This window comes from Podarcis vaucheri (assembly GCF_965113315.1).
Source record: "Podarcis vaucheri genome assembly, chromosome: 5".
In the NCBI taxonomy this organism is placed as follows: domain Eukaryota; kingdom Metazoa; phylum Chordata; class Lepidosauria; order Squamata; family Lacertidae; genus Podarcis; species Podarcis vaucheri.
In genome coordinates, this window is record NC_138763.1 from 77,201,102 (window position 1) to 77,218,593 (window position 17,492).

A 17,492-nucleotide genomic window follows, 5' to 3' on the forward strand; every position below is an offset into this window, starting at 1 on the left:
GATCCAGGCCATTTGGCGAAAGAGTGTCCCCGGAGGCTCCACAAGCACACTGCAGCCTCAGCAATGGTGACTGCAGCAACGCAGCAAGGAGAACCACAGCAGGGAAACGACGATGTCTGGCTGGAAGAGGAGGCACTGGGGCCCAGCCAGACGTGTCAGTGAAGCAGTCCCCAGAGATTTTACCGCCCATGGACCCCCTCCCGCCCAAGCCAGTAGTGAGACTCACCGCATCGCTCCAGCTACCCAATGGAATCACCATGGACGTGCCAATCACCGTCGACTCGGGAAGCAATGCAGACTTCATAGGGCAGGACTTTGTCGACCGGCACGCTATACAGTTGCTGCCTGCCGCGCTACCACTGCAGGTTGTCACGGTGGATGGCAGGGAGCTGTTAGGGGGGCAAGTGGTGAAGCAGACGCCACCTATGGTGCTGCGGCTTGGAAATCACAAGGAGATTATCAGCTTCAACGTCACTCAACTCTCAGACACGCCTATCGTATTGGGCATGAGTTGGCTGGACAGGCACAGCCCGACGCTGGCTTGGTACCAGAGGCAGCTGACCTTCGGTTCTTCCTTTTGTGCTGAACACTGCATCATGCCCCAGCAAGAAGGGGAGCAAGAGGAGTCACAGCTGCTGCTCGGCACGCTGCAAGCGATTCCCCACAAGTACGCAGAATTTTTGGAGGTTTTCTGCGAGAAGGAGGCAGACAAGCTACCCCCCCACAGACCATATGACTGCAAGATTGACCTGCTGCCGGGGGCGGCGCTGCCCAAAGGGAAGCTGTATTCCATGTCTGAAGACGAACTGCAGGAACTCAAGGAGTTCATTGATCATAATTTGAAACGCGGTTTCATCCGAGAGTCCCAGGCAGCGGGGGGCAGTCCTGTATTCTTTGTGAAGAAGCGAGACACGCCCCAGAAAAGGCTCGTGGTGGACTACCGCATTTTGAACAGTGTCACCAAGCCGTCGGACTTCCCCATGCCCCGAATCGACGACCTCCTCGCGAAAGTACGCAAGGGCAGCGTGTTCACCAAGTTGGACCTGCGAGGGGCGTACAACCTGATTCGCATGCGGGAAGGAGATGAGTGGAAGACAGCCATGTTCACACCCCTGGGCACCTACGAATATAGAGTTATGCCTTTTGGATTGCAAAATGGCTCCCACGTTTTTCAAGCTTTCATGCATCACGTGTTGGCGGGGCTCCTCTACAAGACGTGCGTCTGTTTCTTGGATGACATCCTGATCTTTTCGGAATCGCAGCAGGAGCATGACAGACACGTCAGGGAAGTGCTGAGCAGGCTCCAGCAACATAGGCTTTACGCCAAGCTGGAGAAGTGCCAATTCGACGTGACGGAGGTGGATTTCCTGGGATACAGGTTGTCTGACAAGGGGCTCGCCATGGACAGCGCCAAGGTTCGAGCGGTGTTGGATTGGAAAAGCCCACGCAACCGGAAGGAGGTCCAACGATTTGTCGGCTTCGCGAACTTCTATCGCAAGTTCATCAAAGGCTTCGCTATGCAGACTGCAGCCATTACAGACACGCTCAGTTCCAAGAAAAAGAAGTTCATCTGGACAGCGCAGGCGGAGCAGTCCTTTCAGGCACTCAAGCGTCTTTTCGCCTCGGAGGAACAGCTGCTTCATGTCGATCCTAGCAGGCCGATGAGAGTTGAAACAGACGCCTCGGACAGGGCCGTCGGAGCAGTCCTGCTGCAGAAGGACCCGCAGGGGGTTTGGAGGCCCGGAGCGTTTTACTCCAGGAAGCTCAGCAAGTCCGAACAGAATTACACCATCTGGGACAGGGAGTTGCTGGCTATTCATGCAGCGTTCAAAGCATGGAGGCACTTCCTGATTGGAGCCAAGCACACGGTGCAGGTCTGCACGGACCACAAGAATCTGGAGCACTGGCGCACGGCACAGTTCCTGAACCAGAGGCAGATACGTTGGGCTGAGTTCTTTGCGAATTTCGACTTCCGAATAGAGTATGTCCCGGGGGACACCAACATCATGGCGGACGCGCTATCCCGTAAGCCACAGTATCTGGAGGACGCCACGCCAGCGGCCGCCATGCACATCTTCGTGCCAACAGTGTGGGCGTGCGCTGCGGCAACAGTGGACCTGGAGGCGGTGCGACAAGCATTGCAGAATGACTCTTTCGCGCAAGCAAAGATGGCTGAGATGCGAAGGGGGACGGCAGCGACCAACGGGTTCCAGCTGAGAGATGGATTGCTCATCCGCAAAGGGGCCATCTACGTGCCGGGAGACGAACTTCGCGCCAAGGTACTGCATCAGCTGCACGACGCGCCCACTGCCGGGCACTTTGGCAAGGAGAAGACGGTGGAATTAGTCGCCAGGGATTTCTGGTGGCCCGGAATGAGAGGGGAGGTCGCGGACTACGTGGCGAGGTGCGACACCTGCCAGAGGGCCAAACCAGTGCACAGACCGCCGGCCGGACTGTTGGAACCGCTGCAAACTCCGGTCGAGCCATGGGAGAGAGTCGCCCTGGACTTCGTCACGGATCTGCCCAGCTCGAGGGGCAAGACGGCCGTGCTGGTGGTGGTGGACTTGTTCTCCAAGATGGCGCATTTCATCCCGTGTGCGAAGGTGGCCACGGCGGAACAAACCGCCAAACTGTTCATAGACCACGTGTTCAAGGTTCACGGTCTGCCACGGTCTATTCTGTCCGACCGCGGGCGGCAGTTCATCTCGAACTTCTGGCAGAAGCTGATGGGCTTCCTAAACGTCAAGATCAACCTGGCGTCGGCGAGACACCCGCAGACCAACGGGCAAGCGGAGCGGGTCAATGCCATCATGCAGCAGTACCTGAGATGCTATGCGAATCAACAGCCTGCGACGTGGGTGGATTACCTGCCGCTCGCCGAGTTCGCCTACAACAACACGAAGCACGTGTCCACGGGGGTCACGCCGTTCTTCGCCAACAACGGGAGGCACCCCAGAACCTTCCCGGGACTGGAAAGACTGGTGGAGGGGGAGCCGCAGACAGCAGATGCGTTCGCGTCGGAGTTGCAAGAGGTTCACGATCAGCTGCGGCGGCACCTGGAGCTGGCCAAACACGCATACAAGGTGCAGGCAGACAAACACAGAAGGGTTGGCGAAGAGATCCAGGTGGGAGACTGGGTCTGGTTAGCAGCCCACGCAGTGCCGGCCAGGTCGTTGGCCAAGAAGAAACTAGGGCATAAGCAACTGGGGCCCTACCAAGTCGAAGAGCAGGTCAACCCGGTGGCTTTCAGGCTGGCGCTTCCGGAGGGTTCCAGAATGCATCCGGTGTTCCACAGATCGGTGCTCACTCCCTACAAGGCACCGCACAGGTTTCAGGAACCCGGCACGGCGCCGAGTCCGCTCCGAGAGGGAACCAGGCAACGGGGAGTGGCACAGGAGGTGCGCCTCAACGAAGTCACGGAGATTTTGGACTCCAGATGGGGGGAAGAGGGGGTAGAATACCTTCTCGCTAAGGAGGGCACCCCGGCCAATGCCAACAGCTGGGTGCCGGGCTACGCTCTAGATGAACCTCTGCTCAAGGAAGAGTTTCATGCCCTCTTTCCCCATAGGCCAATGCCGGCGGACTTTTTCGACGACTGGCTTTTCACGCCCACGCTTTCAGCCAGCACGTTCCGGGGGTTCGACTCGGATGAGGAACCGACACGAGACGCCCGTTCCCCGGAGGGGTCACCCTCGGGATCTGCCTCAGAACCCTCGTATTGGTGGGATGATCGACCAGAGGAGCAGTGGCGCAGGAAGTGGCTGGAGGGTCCAGGACGAGCTACGCCTACAGAAGGAAGCGAGGGAGAGACCGACATGGACTTTTTCGGGGACAACCAGGGTCTCGAGCACGGCGGCACGGAGATGGAAGCAGAGGTGACCGTTGTTGACGAGAGCAGGGAGGAAGAACCGGGAGTCTGCGGATGGAGGCCGGCCACGGGAAGCGAACTGTACCCGACATTCGTCCCTTTGACACTGCAGCACCCAGTTCCCGCACCGGAGGGAGGGGAGGGGGGAAGGGGGGGCTTTGAGGGGGGGATGGATGTCAGGGGTTCAGGAGCAGAGGCGAGGGCAAGGGAGGAAACAGAGAGCGAGGGGGAGGAGGCAGAAGAAAGGATGAGTGATGACGACGACCCGAGATCTCCGAGTCTGTCCAGTGAATCAGAAGATTCACAAAGAGGAGCACCAGTGGCAAGGGCAAGGGGGGAGACTAGGGGGACACCCCAGGAAGAAAGAGCCAGAGGGGACTCAGAGGGGAGCAGTTGGAGATCGGGACCTACGTCACCGCCAGAGAGTAGGGAAGAGGAAGAGCGCCTGGGAACTAGCGCTGGCAGCTCACAACAGGAGGGAGGGCACGAGTCAGGAGTGGCCACACCTTCATCGGGGAGCGAAGTGACGGTTAGACGGAAAGTGGAAGGTTGGGCGCGCGCGCCAAGTTCAAATGCACAGGAAGGTGGCGCAGTAGGCAGCCCGGAAAGAGAGCCAGGTCCTAAAGCCCGGCGCAAGGAGACAGGGGAGTCAGGGGGGTCAGCGTCAGAAGAATCCCGGAAGGGAGAGACCCAGGGGGGCAGAGGGACCCAGAGGAGAACTGTCAGGCGGAAAAGGTGGAGCAGGGCTAGGATATTAAGTTGGTGCGCAAGGGGCGGAGACTCAGAAGGAGCTTCGCCGACCTAAGCATAAGGCGTAGGGTTGCACGCAGCAGCTCAAGAATGGAGACTGTAACTCAATAAAGACTTTTAATCAACAACCGCTGGCTAGCGTGATCCTCTGTGAGCTAGGATCTGGAAGTAACCCTGACACATACCTTGCTCTTATGTGACACAACAAGGGGAGAAGGCAGAAGTCTTGCTGATTGTTGGCGTTGCTTCAGTTTCTCTGTAGAAGATACAGGAATCAATATGACTATGACAGTACAATGAGTGGCAGAATTTTGCTCCTAGTGAAAAAGAAATCTATCACGTCTATCAGAACCTTCATGTATTTCTTTTTTAAAAGCAAGTTTCTATCACTCCTTTTTTTGGGGGGGGGGGTTCCCACCTTTTGGGGAGAGGGTTATTGTGCTTTAAACAGCTACATGGCAGGCAGAAATTCAGCAGGTGAATGGTTTTTCATGTCTGCAACTTTATGTTGAGAAGAATACCCTGCTGGATTTCCACCTATTGTGTAACAGTTGAAAATACAGGCACCTTGCAAAAAAGAAAAAGGGACTTCATAATAAAAAGAAAATACTTTTTTCTTTTTTTTCTTTTATTGTTTTATTCACATAATGTACATTCTTTACCACAGACAACTTCAAAATAAAATCATATATAGCAAAACCATAAGTCTCATGTTTTCATTTACACTGATCTCCTCTCCAATACCTTTACTTGATATTTCTTGCTGCTTTCTGCTTTCCTTATTTTAATTCCTTATTTTAAGTCTCTTAAATCCTATGCCAATCTTTAACAATTTCAATGCCTTCACCTCCCTCCCCCACAACCCAGTACTTCCCTCCACCTGTGTGCGATCTTTGCCTACTATTATTTTTGTTATTGTTGCGTTACTCACTTTATTTGTTATTCCATCCTTAGTATATTATCCTATCTCCTTGCACCTTTTAAAATTTTGCATATTAATTTTTAAGCTCCAGTACCAACTTTTTTCATGTATTCCTTAACACATTCCCACACTTTATTAATTTTTTGATTAGAGCAGCCTCTGATTGATGCTGTTACAATAGTTCTTAACCTTTTCATAAGGTCTTATTTTTACCTCACTGTGCTCTTTTATTAGTAACTTGATATGTTGGCCAGCCCTCCCCCATATTTACTGTTTTAAGAGAAAATATTTTTAAAAGGTGAAAAATCAATTGCTCAGAAAGCAAGATGCTTTAATCAATTATATAGCTGGTGGCCTAGAAGTAGAACTCCACTCTTCAAAAGACTCTTGTCCTGTTTTACGAAACCGAGTAATTACCCTTGCCCAGCTGTAATGTTCTATATCAAATGAAGTTCTATGGCTGCACCTATTCCCCCTTCCACTCCTTGGCCAGTAAATAAATAAAGAAGAAAAAATAACTGCAGGAAATACTAAAGTTCAGGTTTCAAGCTGTTACTTCCTCTCCTCTCCCCAAAACATATTCCCTTTTTAAATGCATTATTTAAATACTAGCTTTTACCTAGCATAGTGCAAGTATCTTCTTGTAAGGCACTCAACAGCACAATCCTAAGCATGTTTACTCAGAAGCAGTGCTTTTTTTCTGGGGGGGATGAATACTCCTAAACATTTTGTGAATCTATGTTTGGTCTCATTGAGGGGCAGTATTTCAATATGAGTAGGAAAATGAGAGCACGGCTAAACATTTTCTTAGGGGGGAAAAAACACTGCTCAGAAGTAAGTCCTATTGAATTCAGCGGGGCTGACTCCTAGGACAGCAGGTATAGCATTGCAGCCCACATCTTCCTCTCAAGTTCCACTGCATAGCAAAATGCAGGCTATGGTTTCCATATCTCAGGTAACAGGCCGCAATTTCTTCCAAACCACTTAAGAGGATAGCTTCCAAATGCTGACATTTTAGTTCCTATTTTTCTGCCTTTTTAATATTCATTCATTGAGGAGCAAGCTTATTGATGCAGTATGTATTTTTCCCGAGTCATTTGAATACTGAAAATTGAAAATGCTAGCATTTACAAGGAAAATGGGGCCTGCTGTCTGCTCTCCCAAAACCATAATGCCATCTGTAGTGTACTCTTTACAGCTATTTAATTGCAAGTCAGAGAGAAAAGGAGGGGGTCTTTCAGTGATTGGAGCAGACTCTTAAGGAGAAAAAGGCATTTAAAAAGCTTCTTAAATGAGTCTATAATGCAAATGTAAAACCTACTGTAGCTGCAATATACATTCCAAGTTCTCTTCTTTATTATCTCCTGCAGTATCAAAATTCACATGTGGCAAGGACAGAGGCTCTAAGCTGATTATAGATGCATGTATGGAACTCCTCGTAAGTTAGAGTGCCCTCCAGATGTAACCTACTGCCCTCCAGATGTTGAACTACCATCATTCCTCACAATTGGTCATGCTGAATGAAGTTTCTGGAAGTTGACTGAGAACACTCAATACATTTAAAACATGTTCCCCACCACCACAAAGAATCATGGGAACTGCAGGTTGTTTAGAGTGCTGAGGACTGTAGCTCTATGAGAAGTAAAGTACAGTTCCCAGGATTATTTTGGGCAGGAGTATGTGCTTGAAATGCATGGGGTGTCAGCAGCCAAGATTCTTCACAATCATTAAACCAGTGATGGCCAAACTTGGCCCTCCAGCTGTTTTGGGACAACAACTCCCATCATCCCTACCTAACAGGACCAGTGGTCAGGGATGATGTCCCAAAACAGCTGGAGGGCCAAATTTGGCCATCACTGCATTAAACACATACCAGTATAGTATTCAGTGCCTCACAGTGCAATCCTGTGTCTACTCAGAAACAAGTACCGCTGAATGCAACAGGCCTCGCCTCCAAGTAAGGGTGAGTAAGACTGCAGCCTCAGTCAGTATACAACACCAGCTCAAGGAGGTCTCCTTGCCACTGCCCCAAAAATATTACAAGGTTTGTCTGCTTATGAATCAAAATGCCAAAGTTAAAGGGGGGGGGCTGATCCTATGCTTGGTTACTTAGAAGCTAGTCCTGCTATGTTCAATGAGTCTTAAAGATAAAGGTACCCCTGACCATTAGGTCCAGTTGCAGACAACTCTGAGATTGCATGCTCATCTCGCTCTATAGGCCGAGGGAGCTGACGTTTGTCCACAGACAGCTTCCGGGTCATGTGGCCAGCATGGCTAAGCCGCTTCTGGCGAACCAGAGCAGCACACAGAAACACTGTTTACCTTCCCGCCGGAGCGGTACCTATTTATCTATTTGCACTTTGACGTGCTTTCGAACTGCTAGGTGGGCAGGAGCTGGGACCAAACAATGGGAGCTCACCCCATTGTGGGGATTCGAACCAGCGACCTACTGATCGGCAAACCCTAGGCTCTGTGGTTTAGACCACAGCGCCACCCATGCCCCTCAATGAGGCTTACTTGGGCATAAGTGTGCACAGGAGTCTAATTTCTTATCCTTAGGAGGATGAAGCAGGGCAACTACATGACAGAATATGCCATTAGAGAACTATTAAATGAGGATTAAATGAGAAGACCTTTGTGGAGCAGGACAAACAAATAACTATTATGGTAAGAGATAATTAAATCCCACATACACCGCCATTACAAGAATTACTACTTTTGCTACAAGCCAGAGCAGCTGCATAAATAATTGAATAACTACCAATTACGTGGGCTTTGTGAACAGGTGACTTGGGGAGTACAATGAACCAGCTTGCAGAGGCCAAATTTTCATTTTGAGAAAGCAGGCGTTGTGGGACATTTTAGGGAGCCAAAAGCGACATTGCCATTATAAGGCTTTCACAAAGTAAAGTCAGCCAAGTGCTCCTTCACACAACAGTTTTTTGTCACATTGCTTCCTCCCACAATATGCCAGAGAACATAAGATTAGTTATCTGTACCTTTTCAGTTTCAACATTATGCAGCTGTTTAACACTTCCCTAAGATGCCTCACAGTGTTACAATATGACAAGCAAACAATAGCAACATCTTACAAAAACTATCACACCATCACACTGATTGTGACCTCATGCTGATGCTGGCCACCTAAAGAAGAGAAAAACTGGCCAACATGCCCTATCACAATTGTCACCACTTTCATGAGTAATGTGTGTTTTGTACCCTTAACAAGTGTTTCTTTTTGTCTTATTTTGCCCTTCCCTCAAATTCAAGTGATACCTCTAATCAGGCAGGCAAGCATCACCATATACCAAAACTTCTTAGGATGTGGGATGACTATCCTATAATTTCAGCTGTGTGTGTCTGTGCTATGTCCATCTGAAGCCCACCTGTTATTTCTTTTTTAAATGGGAGACACTCTTGTTAGCCATCACCATGTGGGGATAAGGAAACATCAAAAGCCAGCTTGAGAATTCCCATGGAGAAGAATGGAAAATAAAACTAAAGCATTGACTCCTGCACATGCCTAATAATAGATTTTATCCCACTAATAGGGCGTACAGAGATACTTGTATGCACCAAAGCACAAAATATTTCACCCATATGTATGGCCGTTCTTACATAAGGGCATCTGCATGGAGCACCAACTGCATCACAAGTTAATTTATCAACATGGTGAGAGGACACACCTTTCTTTCCTTCCATGGAAACAGGATCTTTTGCTCAGGCAACCATCTCAAGTGGTATGTGATGATAAAAAAACAAAGTTCATTTGAACAGAAAGTTGGATCCTCTTCCTCCCTTTGAAATAACAGCAAAGGTCACAGAGCACAACCATACCTTCCATTTGAATATGGGGGGGGGGATTGTTTAGACACTTCCCAAGACTGCTCATATATGTGAAATGTACAGTGGGCTGCTTGTGTATGCTATTCCAGCACCTGACTTCTCCTATTTCTTATTAACTATCCATGTCCTTAAGAAGGAGCAGAAAGGAGTCTCTTCAACAGTCAGCACCCTACTCCCAGGAGAGAACACCCAACTGGCTCGCATAAGCCTACCTTCATGTTTCCCCAGGCTTCTTTGAAAGGGCAGGATACAAATTTCACAACTAAAATGTTACATTAATGGCATGATCAGCAATCACAATTGTGTGCATGTGCTTAAGTTAAATAGCAGCCCAAGTGTTGGGGTGGAATTTTCATAAGTATCACAGTAAGTGGGGAAGAGAGATTTATAAAAGCTCAGTCAGTAGAGCACAAAGGGTTTAATCTCAGGGTCGTGGGTTCAAGCCCCACATTGGGTTAAAGATTCCTGCATTGCAGGAGGTTGGACTAGATAATCCTCGTAGGAGCTTCCAACTCTACAATTCTATGATATTCTTCCCTATTCATGATTTCTATAAAAATTGTCCCATTCACTGTATGTAGCAATTAGCATTAGACATTGGTGCCAATTGTAACATATTTTTTTCTACTGCAAATTGCCATCTCCACAGCTGAAATTTAACTTTTAAAAACCCACATGTTCACTAATAATGCCATTTAGTGGAACACATAGTTAGCCCCTTAATAATATAGTAACTGAAACGAAGCCAACATGATGCTGCAGCAGACACAAAGGGCTGCTACAGAAAACAGCAGCCTCATGCCTCTTGCTCATCTTTCTCAAGTAACACTAAGATCTCTCAACATTCAACAATAATTCATCAGACGGTTGAGTTTCTTTACCCCTCCTGCTCCACTTCACTGGCTGCCATCTGCAGGTTTAGAGAACCTTGCATCACTATTATGCCATATCACACATACAGCATCCCCTTAGATCAGGGGCCAAGCTTTCTAGGTTCATGGTTAAACTGAGATCCAAAAGAATTAAACTGAGCCTTGAAAAGCACATAGAGCTGAAAGAGGAAGTGGGAAAGGGTGTCTCTCTTCCAACTTCCTCCTTCAGCTCTGTACATTTCAAGGGATAAAAACAGCACCCTCACCATCTTACAACTGAGGGAGAAGTGAGTGGGGACTTGGGGTCGGCTCAGAGGTTTCAAGGGCACCAGGAGAAGACCTCAAAGATGCCACTATGCCTATGGGCACCATGTTACCACCCCCTGCCCCAGATCTAAGAAGACTGGGGACAATCTAGCTGTAATTTAAGAGTACCACCAGGGGAAAATAAAGTTATTTGCACCATAGCAGAACCCTGTGTGCAGCAACCAAAAGATAAATAAATAGCGGTATGACAAACAAAAGCCAGTGCTCAAGGAGCTTAGCATGAACTAAGTGGAAGGAATGCTGCAAGATCTGAGTTTCCACACTGGCTCTTTCATATTACCCACTACCACACCTACTCTGCAGAACCTTGACCAAGATAACAACCTCGTTCTCCCTTACATCTAGAAAGGATTGAGATGTTATCAAGTCATAGCATTACAAAACAAACTGAACTTAAGAAAAAACAAGTCCACAATGCTGCTTAGATTTGGTGAATCTAAATTTAGGTCTGGTTACAAGTAAGAAGGCAGGACTCCACATTCATTTACGGACTCATTGTTAAAACCGTGTTAATGGAAGACAATCTTACTCAGCTATGAGTGATCACCAAAGAAGAATAAGCCTTTCAAATGAGCAAATGTAGGCATGCCTAATTCTGCAAAGGCTTGCATTCTACGCTGGATTTGTTTTTTCAAAACCAAAAATGGGGGAGTCTAATCTGGAACTGGGATCTTGAAGAAAAGAAGGCATGACTTTCAGGCTACTATGAGACTCCTTTTTAGATGTTTCTTTCGTAACCGAATCCTGTCGTAAAACTCAAGCACAGCAGTAGACTAGCAGTGGGCTCTTATGCAAAGTTTACTCAGAAGATTCACTGTGTTCAATGAGGCCATGTGTGCATTTATGTGGGGAAAACCAGAGAACTCATTGAAACATGCCTCCACTGCAAACATGAGCGGGGACTGTGTTGTAGAGAAGGCAGGGCTGAAAGCAAGTTTTGCTGAAGAGTGTATCCCATCCGATATCAATGAAACAAATAACTGCCCTCTGTGGGCAGCCTTGTATAGTAGGGAAGTTTTTAATGTTTGATGTCTTACTGTGTTTTAATTTGTTGGAAGCCACCCAGAATGGCTGGGGTAACCCAGTCAGAAAGGCGGCTTATAAAGTAGTAGTAGTAGTAGTAGTAGTAGTAGTGCATTCATTTTGCCATAGCGGCCTGCAAGTCTTCTCCCTCACATGGGACCCCACTCATTTCCACTGCTTACTCTTGACAAAGCAGGCTCTTGTGTGTCAAAAGTGCCATCTGAAATAAAACTTGGGTATGTTGCCATGGGCTTTTGCTTTAGTCGTGAGGTAACTTTACCACCCCTAAGTCACGCAACCCGTGGCAGGGCAGTTACCCCGAAGTAGCTGCTTGTACACAAGGCCTTGGAGCGCCTAGCAAGGCAACGCCGCGCACCTTCCCCTCAGAAGCCATTCCAACCGGGGGTGGGCGACTTACTTTCTCATATATATAACTCGGGCTGCAAGTTCTGGTGGGCCTGAAGGCCGTGCCGCCCGAAGCTCACCTGAGGCGGCGGCGGCGGCGGCGCTGCTTTACCTAGAGACTATGGACGACGCCTTTCTTTTTTTGGCGTGCAGGTTGCGGTTCCGCCCAGGGAGGCGGCGTCGGCGGCGGCGCTGTCTCCGCCCAGGCAGCCATGGAAATTGGCTGTATCCGTTGCAGTATCCCTAGGCCGCGGCCGGCGTCGCTGTGGGCCCGCCGGGGGAAGCGGGCAGCTCCCTTCTTGGAGCCGAGCGAGAGCGGCATATTGGTCGCGGACGGAGCGTGCGCCAGCCTCTCGTCGCTTGCTCGGCCCAGGCGGTGAGCTTCGGCCGCCGACCCCGCCTCCGTGCCTCGCAGCAGCAGCAGCTGCCGGAGAGGCGGGCAGACGAGCAGGAAGGCGCGCTGAGGTGTGTGCAACAGCAGCAGCAGGAGCCGCCGCCTCCCCAGGGCCGGGCATGGCCGACAGTGCCAGCGAGAGCGACACGGACGGCGCGGGGGGCAGCGGCGGCGGTCCGGGGGTGTCTCTGCCCGGCTGCCCGGCGGGGCCTGGCTCCTCGGGGGGCAGCAAGGCGGGCGGCATCGTGATCTCGCCGTTCCGGCTGGAGGAGCTGACGAACCGCCTGGCGTCGCTGCAGCAGGAGAACAAGGTGCTCAAGATCGAGCTGGAGACCTACAAGCTCAAGTGCAAAGCGCTGCAGGAGGAGAACCGCGACCTACGCAAGGCCAGCGTCACCATCGTGAGTGCGGGAGGGCCGGGCAGGGCGTTACGGGAGCAAGCGGGGCTCGACCCCCTTGGCCTTCCCCCCACGCGAGGCACCCTCGCTCCGTCCCCAGCGAGGCCCGCCGCTCGCCTCTTCACCTGGGAGTTGGTGGAGGCGAGGCGCCGGCCGGGCCCACCTCAGGTGGGGCTTGGGAGGGCCTCGCCTTGGGAGGGCTCCGGGGTGGAGGCCCAGCTGGGAGGGCTTTTCCGCGCCTCCGTCCCCTTTTCTCGCCTGCGCGCTTTTCCCCACGCGCGAGCTGCTGCTTTTCGCTCTGGCAGACAGCTCGATCCTGCGCCTACTCCAAAGTAGGTCCTGCCGAGTTGAGTGCGCGCAGGATTGCATCTCCGAATCTGAACCGGGCCTTCTCGGTATTGGGTCCTGGGCAGCAGCCACGCCAATGGGCCCCTGCTGGCAGCCGACTTTATTTTCGTTTTGCTCGCCACATGTTTTGGAGAGGGAATGGGCTCCCTTCTTCTCTGCTCCGCCTGCTGCCGCCATGCACGTCTATTGCACAAAGTTGTTGTGTCGTCGCCGCCGCCTTCTGTTGGAATGGCTGGGTTGTGATTTTTTGTATTCGCACCTGAGCGGAAGGATGGCGTTGGAGATGGTGGCTGCCCGAAGCGTGGCTCGGAATGAACAGGGTGCCCGTGTAAGTTGCAGCGTTAGAATCTCAGATACATAAGCTAAGTGCCAAAAGGCTCCTTAAACCAGGGTTGCCATCACCAAAATGGATAGCCCTAGTTGCCGTTTTGGGGCCAGGTAGTCCTAAAACCAAATTTCTCAATATGGCTTTTTGGTTGCTGAAATTCATTCTGATTGTGCAGATAAAATATAACAGGTAGAAAAGAGTCAAGATCCAAGGATTCCCAGGCATGCAGCTCCAGATGATGGAGACATCAAAATGCACCTGACGAATTTTGAATGCTGGCAAGTTGGTGGGAGCAATGAAAAGCAAGCAAGGCATTATGTGTGGGTGCAGCGAGGAATAGAAGTGTGGAGCTAGATGAATGGTGGACTTCAGATATTGCACACCTTTATATATGATCTTTCTATCGTTTTTATAAATTGCTTTTCTGTGCTTTGGACTTGATGCCCATTGGGCTAGATGTCCATTCTATTACTCTATTCTGTACCCCACTTTTTTCTTCCAAGGAGCTCTAAGTGGTTATACAAGTAACTCCCATTTGCACAGGCATTGTGTTCTAGGTCATTGGCATGTCAGTGGTCACACATAAACCCATTCTGCCCCCCTCCAGGCCTGAAAGCTGCATGTATGTTGGCCATCTGTTGGACATGTGCAAAATGGTTGCCACCTGTACATGGTTCTCTCACCCCAATCCCCACAACAACCCTGTGAGTGATTAGAGTGAGAGGCAGTGAGTGAGTAGCCCAATGCCACCCGGTGAGCTTCATGGCCACAGTGGGGATTTGAACCCTGGTCTTCTGGGTCCCAGTCTGACATTCTATCCACTCATCCACAGTGGCTCATTTTATATAGCAAAGCCAGATCTAGGGTGACTCAGAAAAACAGGGCATAGAGCAGTCACAAAACATACCAGTGGGATCAAGTTTTATTCTTTATTCTCTCTCGGATCACTGAATGGTTGCCATTGACTTGTAATATGGGGGGAAATAAAATGCTGCACTGAGAGGAAAGCCATGGCAAAAAAAGGTGCCATATGGTACTGCATAGGTTTGCTTATGTACTTACATTCTGCGGCAGAATTGCTGGAACCACCTTCATTGGTTTTGTGTGAGGTGGCAGTCAAAAGTCTAGTTACTGTGTTGCCAAAGCCCTGTTCAAACCTAACATTTGAATGCTTCCATTGAGTCACATCAGTCCTGTTATTGCTGCGCAAATGGTTCATTGGATCCAACAATGACATTACATTGGGGCAATGCTAGATATGGTTTTCCTTTCTCTAATTAAAGAGAATCAAACCTATTTGTGTGGGACCAAATATATAATGTCTAAATCAGAATGGGCACTTTCAGAGATTTGAAGTAGGATTGCCTGTCTAAAATGGCTGTGGTTCTTTGAAAGAAATTAATCAGTCTTAGCAAAATTCCATGGTTTATGGTAGAGTCAGGATTACAGCCTCTGTAAGCAGAGTTGCTTCAGAGATCATGAAAATTAGCCATAGCCTTTCTTTTGAAATTTGACTTTGTATGTAGTTTGTACGGTGTGCCAAGGTGAAAATTGTACTTGAGTGCCTCCAGGTGACATCTAACGGGATTTAGTTGTCCAAAATAGTTTGACAAATAGGCTGCTATGATGTTTATTTTACATTACTAAGCACAGTCCTGATGAAGACGCATGGGAGCTGACACAACACAAGTACTGGTGCGAGGCTGGGCTTCAATAATGAATATTAGGTACTGTGGCAAAATACACTAGCTTAGTTTTGTGAGCATCTATAAGTCAAGCCAAATATATACTGAACACAATATTTGTTGTCTATTGTAGACACAAGCTGTTCACAAACATATTGTGTGACATTGACAATAGTGGTATGTTCTAAGGGACCAGACTACATAGGGGAACCAGTTATGTAGCAGAACTGGTCTAGTTCATTGTGGAATGGACATTCCTAGGCAATCACTGACTTTCATCAGCTAGGTAAAATACTATCTCTTTAGTTGAAGTTGCTGATTAGTTTGCTTTATTCAGTTCTTAAATTTGAATACTTATTTGAGAACTGACTATCATACTGGAACATTTCACTCATTTTGAATCTATTCTGATACTCGAAAACCTTTGACTTAAGGGTTTACTCTAAAGCATAGTAATAGCATTCTCCATGGCTCTGAAATTTTGAAAACTTGGTGAGTTTGTCTTTTTGGCATCCAGCTTATCCTATAAATCAAGAGGCAAACTTGTGGAATCTATAGAAGTTTGGCTTCCTGTGTATTTCTTGGAGAATAGTGACCAAACCATTAGGAAGGAGTCCCTGGTGCATCCTAGAACTAGACACGATACTCTTTGAACAAATGAAGATTCGTCTTTGATGCCAGTAAAATGAACAAATGATTTTTTTGCTCCCTAGTAGTGTAATTCTAATAAGAATGAGTCTGACAGGGATACCTCTCCCCAGCAAGCTCCCTATATCAGGATGTAATCTCCTGCCATAGGGAACCTGTGTAGCTGCTCTCTGCTTTTCTGGTAGGCTCCCCCAAAGTCTGGGTGAAATTTTGTTTACAAAGTGCTGTGAAAGTGACCACATATAATGGATTTAATGAAAGCTTATTTGTCTGGATAGCCCTTTCAAAATAATGTTAACAGCTTGATAAGTGTCTTGATAAGTATCTTGATGATGAAACGCATTAACAGGATGCTGAATTAAATCTCCTTTTTTACTAACAGAGAAAGTCTTCCGATCTATGACTTCTCAAGTTTGATATTAACTGGTGTGTTCATTCAAATAGTATGTTTAATGAGGCTTGATTGGGTCACCTGATCTGGATTCACATGGGGGAAAAGTGTAATAAGCAAGTGATAAAGATTCATTTCTTCACTTGTTTTTATCATGATGAAACAAGCCTCTTTATAAGTTGTGGATATACTTGGGATAATTTAAAGTTCAGTATTGGTACATACTATGTTAGGAGGCAGAAACTTCTGGGGGAAATGCCAAAATTATTTGCAATGTGACTAGAGGAGCTTATTGATGCTGATTTCAGTGAATGGCCTCAGATGCAAATCTTCACATTAAAGATGTGTACTTCATGTAAACTAAAGCCTTAGATGTGTGCAAGTTCAAAGGGGTTATCTTGGTAATAAACAATTACAATTGGCAATACTTTCTTTAAGAGTCTAAATATTGCATTGACCAGAGGTTTATATATAAATGGTTTTATATGTAATACAGAAGTACAGATAGTTCTGAAAAGCTTACTGAAGAATATAGAAGGGTACAGCATTTCTATAGCAAGTTGTTGGCAGTCGGCCTTTTAATAGCTTTCAAAAATATCTGTAAAATGAACACTTAAATAGTTTTTGATTGTCATTGCAAGGGCAGTTTAGATACTGAAAATCAAGCTAGATACATAATGGGCAACCTGAAAAGTACTGTAAATCAGTTGTGCGTCACAACTGAAGTGTTAATGTGCAAGCAGTAAAGGATTGAGTGAATGCATAAAAAAAAAATAGGATGTTAATATAAGAACCACTTTATACCATTTTTTGCTGTTAGTACCGTTGGGGCTTAGAGATGCTTCCCCTTTCAGTACAGCCTTTTCCTGTTTGTTTTTGGTGTTTTAAGATTTCAGGTAATGTTTTAAAACGTAGCTGTGTATAGTTCACATTTCTTTTTGCTGTAAGATTTGAACATATTTATGAAACCAGTGGAATTTATTTGTTAATGGAAAAAGAACTGAAACTGTTTTTTAATGTTTGTTAAGCAGAAGCGAATATTTCACTAACTTTTAGTGATAAAGACTGCTTCCACCATTAAGTATTCAAATGCATCCAGTAATGTAGAGAAGAATAGTTTGTTAAAAAATAATATTTGAAATTTGATAGTAGAAGAGAGTTGCCCAAACTTCTGAAAGCTGAGGCAGTCCCCCCACCCCGCAATTAAAACTGACGGCATTCTTCTCTTGTTTACATAACTAAAAACAAAGCTCTTTGGATGTGTAAGAACTATCTGCCCTCTGAGGA

At 47.7% G+C, this 17,492-nt stretch overlaps 2 protein-coding genes across 16 annotated transcripts in view; one reads left to right on the plus strand and one right to left on the minus strand.

The window, feature by feature from the left end:
- LOC309532286 (uncharacterized protein) overlaps positions 1-13,330 on the minus strand; it is a gene marked incomplete at its 5' end in the record, with an annotated part of 71,110 nt that extends 57,780 nt beyond the window's left edge. For 12 of the 15 annotated variants that reach the window (XR_014219676.1, XR_014219677.1, XR_014219678.1 and 9 more), the window contains 2 exons: positions 4,804-4,874; positions 12,931-13,330. Coding sequence is in view for 4 of the 15 variants with exons in the window: in XM_082222515.1 (XP_082078641.1) it covers positions 4,804-4,874; positions 12,931-13,330 (471 nt within the window). Of the gene's footprint in view, positions 1-4,803; positions 4,875-9,226; positions 9,326-12,026; positions 12,295-12,930 lie in introns of those variants that run through there. The other 3 variants (XR_014219679.1, XR_014219680.1, XR_014219681.1) reach the window with 2 other exon arrangements.
- The window catches only part of CCDC6 (coiled-coil domain containing 6), a 34,915-nt gene continuing 29,852 nt past the window's right edge, over positions 12,430-17,492 (plus strand). Inside the window, exon 1 of the mRNA XM_082222471.1 lies at positions 12,430-12,808. Within this exon, the coding sequence (XP_082078597.1) occupies positions 12,527-12,808 (282 nt within the window). The 5' untranslated portion in view covers positions 12,430-12,526. The remainder of the gene's footprint in view (positions 12,809-17,492) is intronic.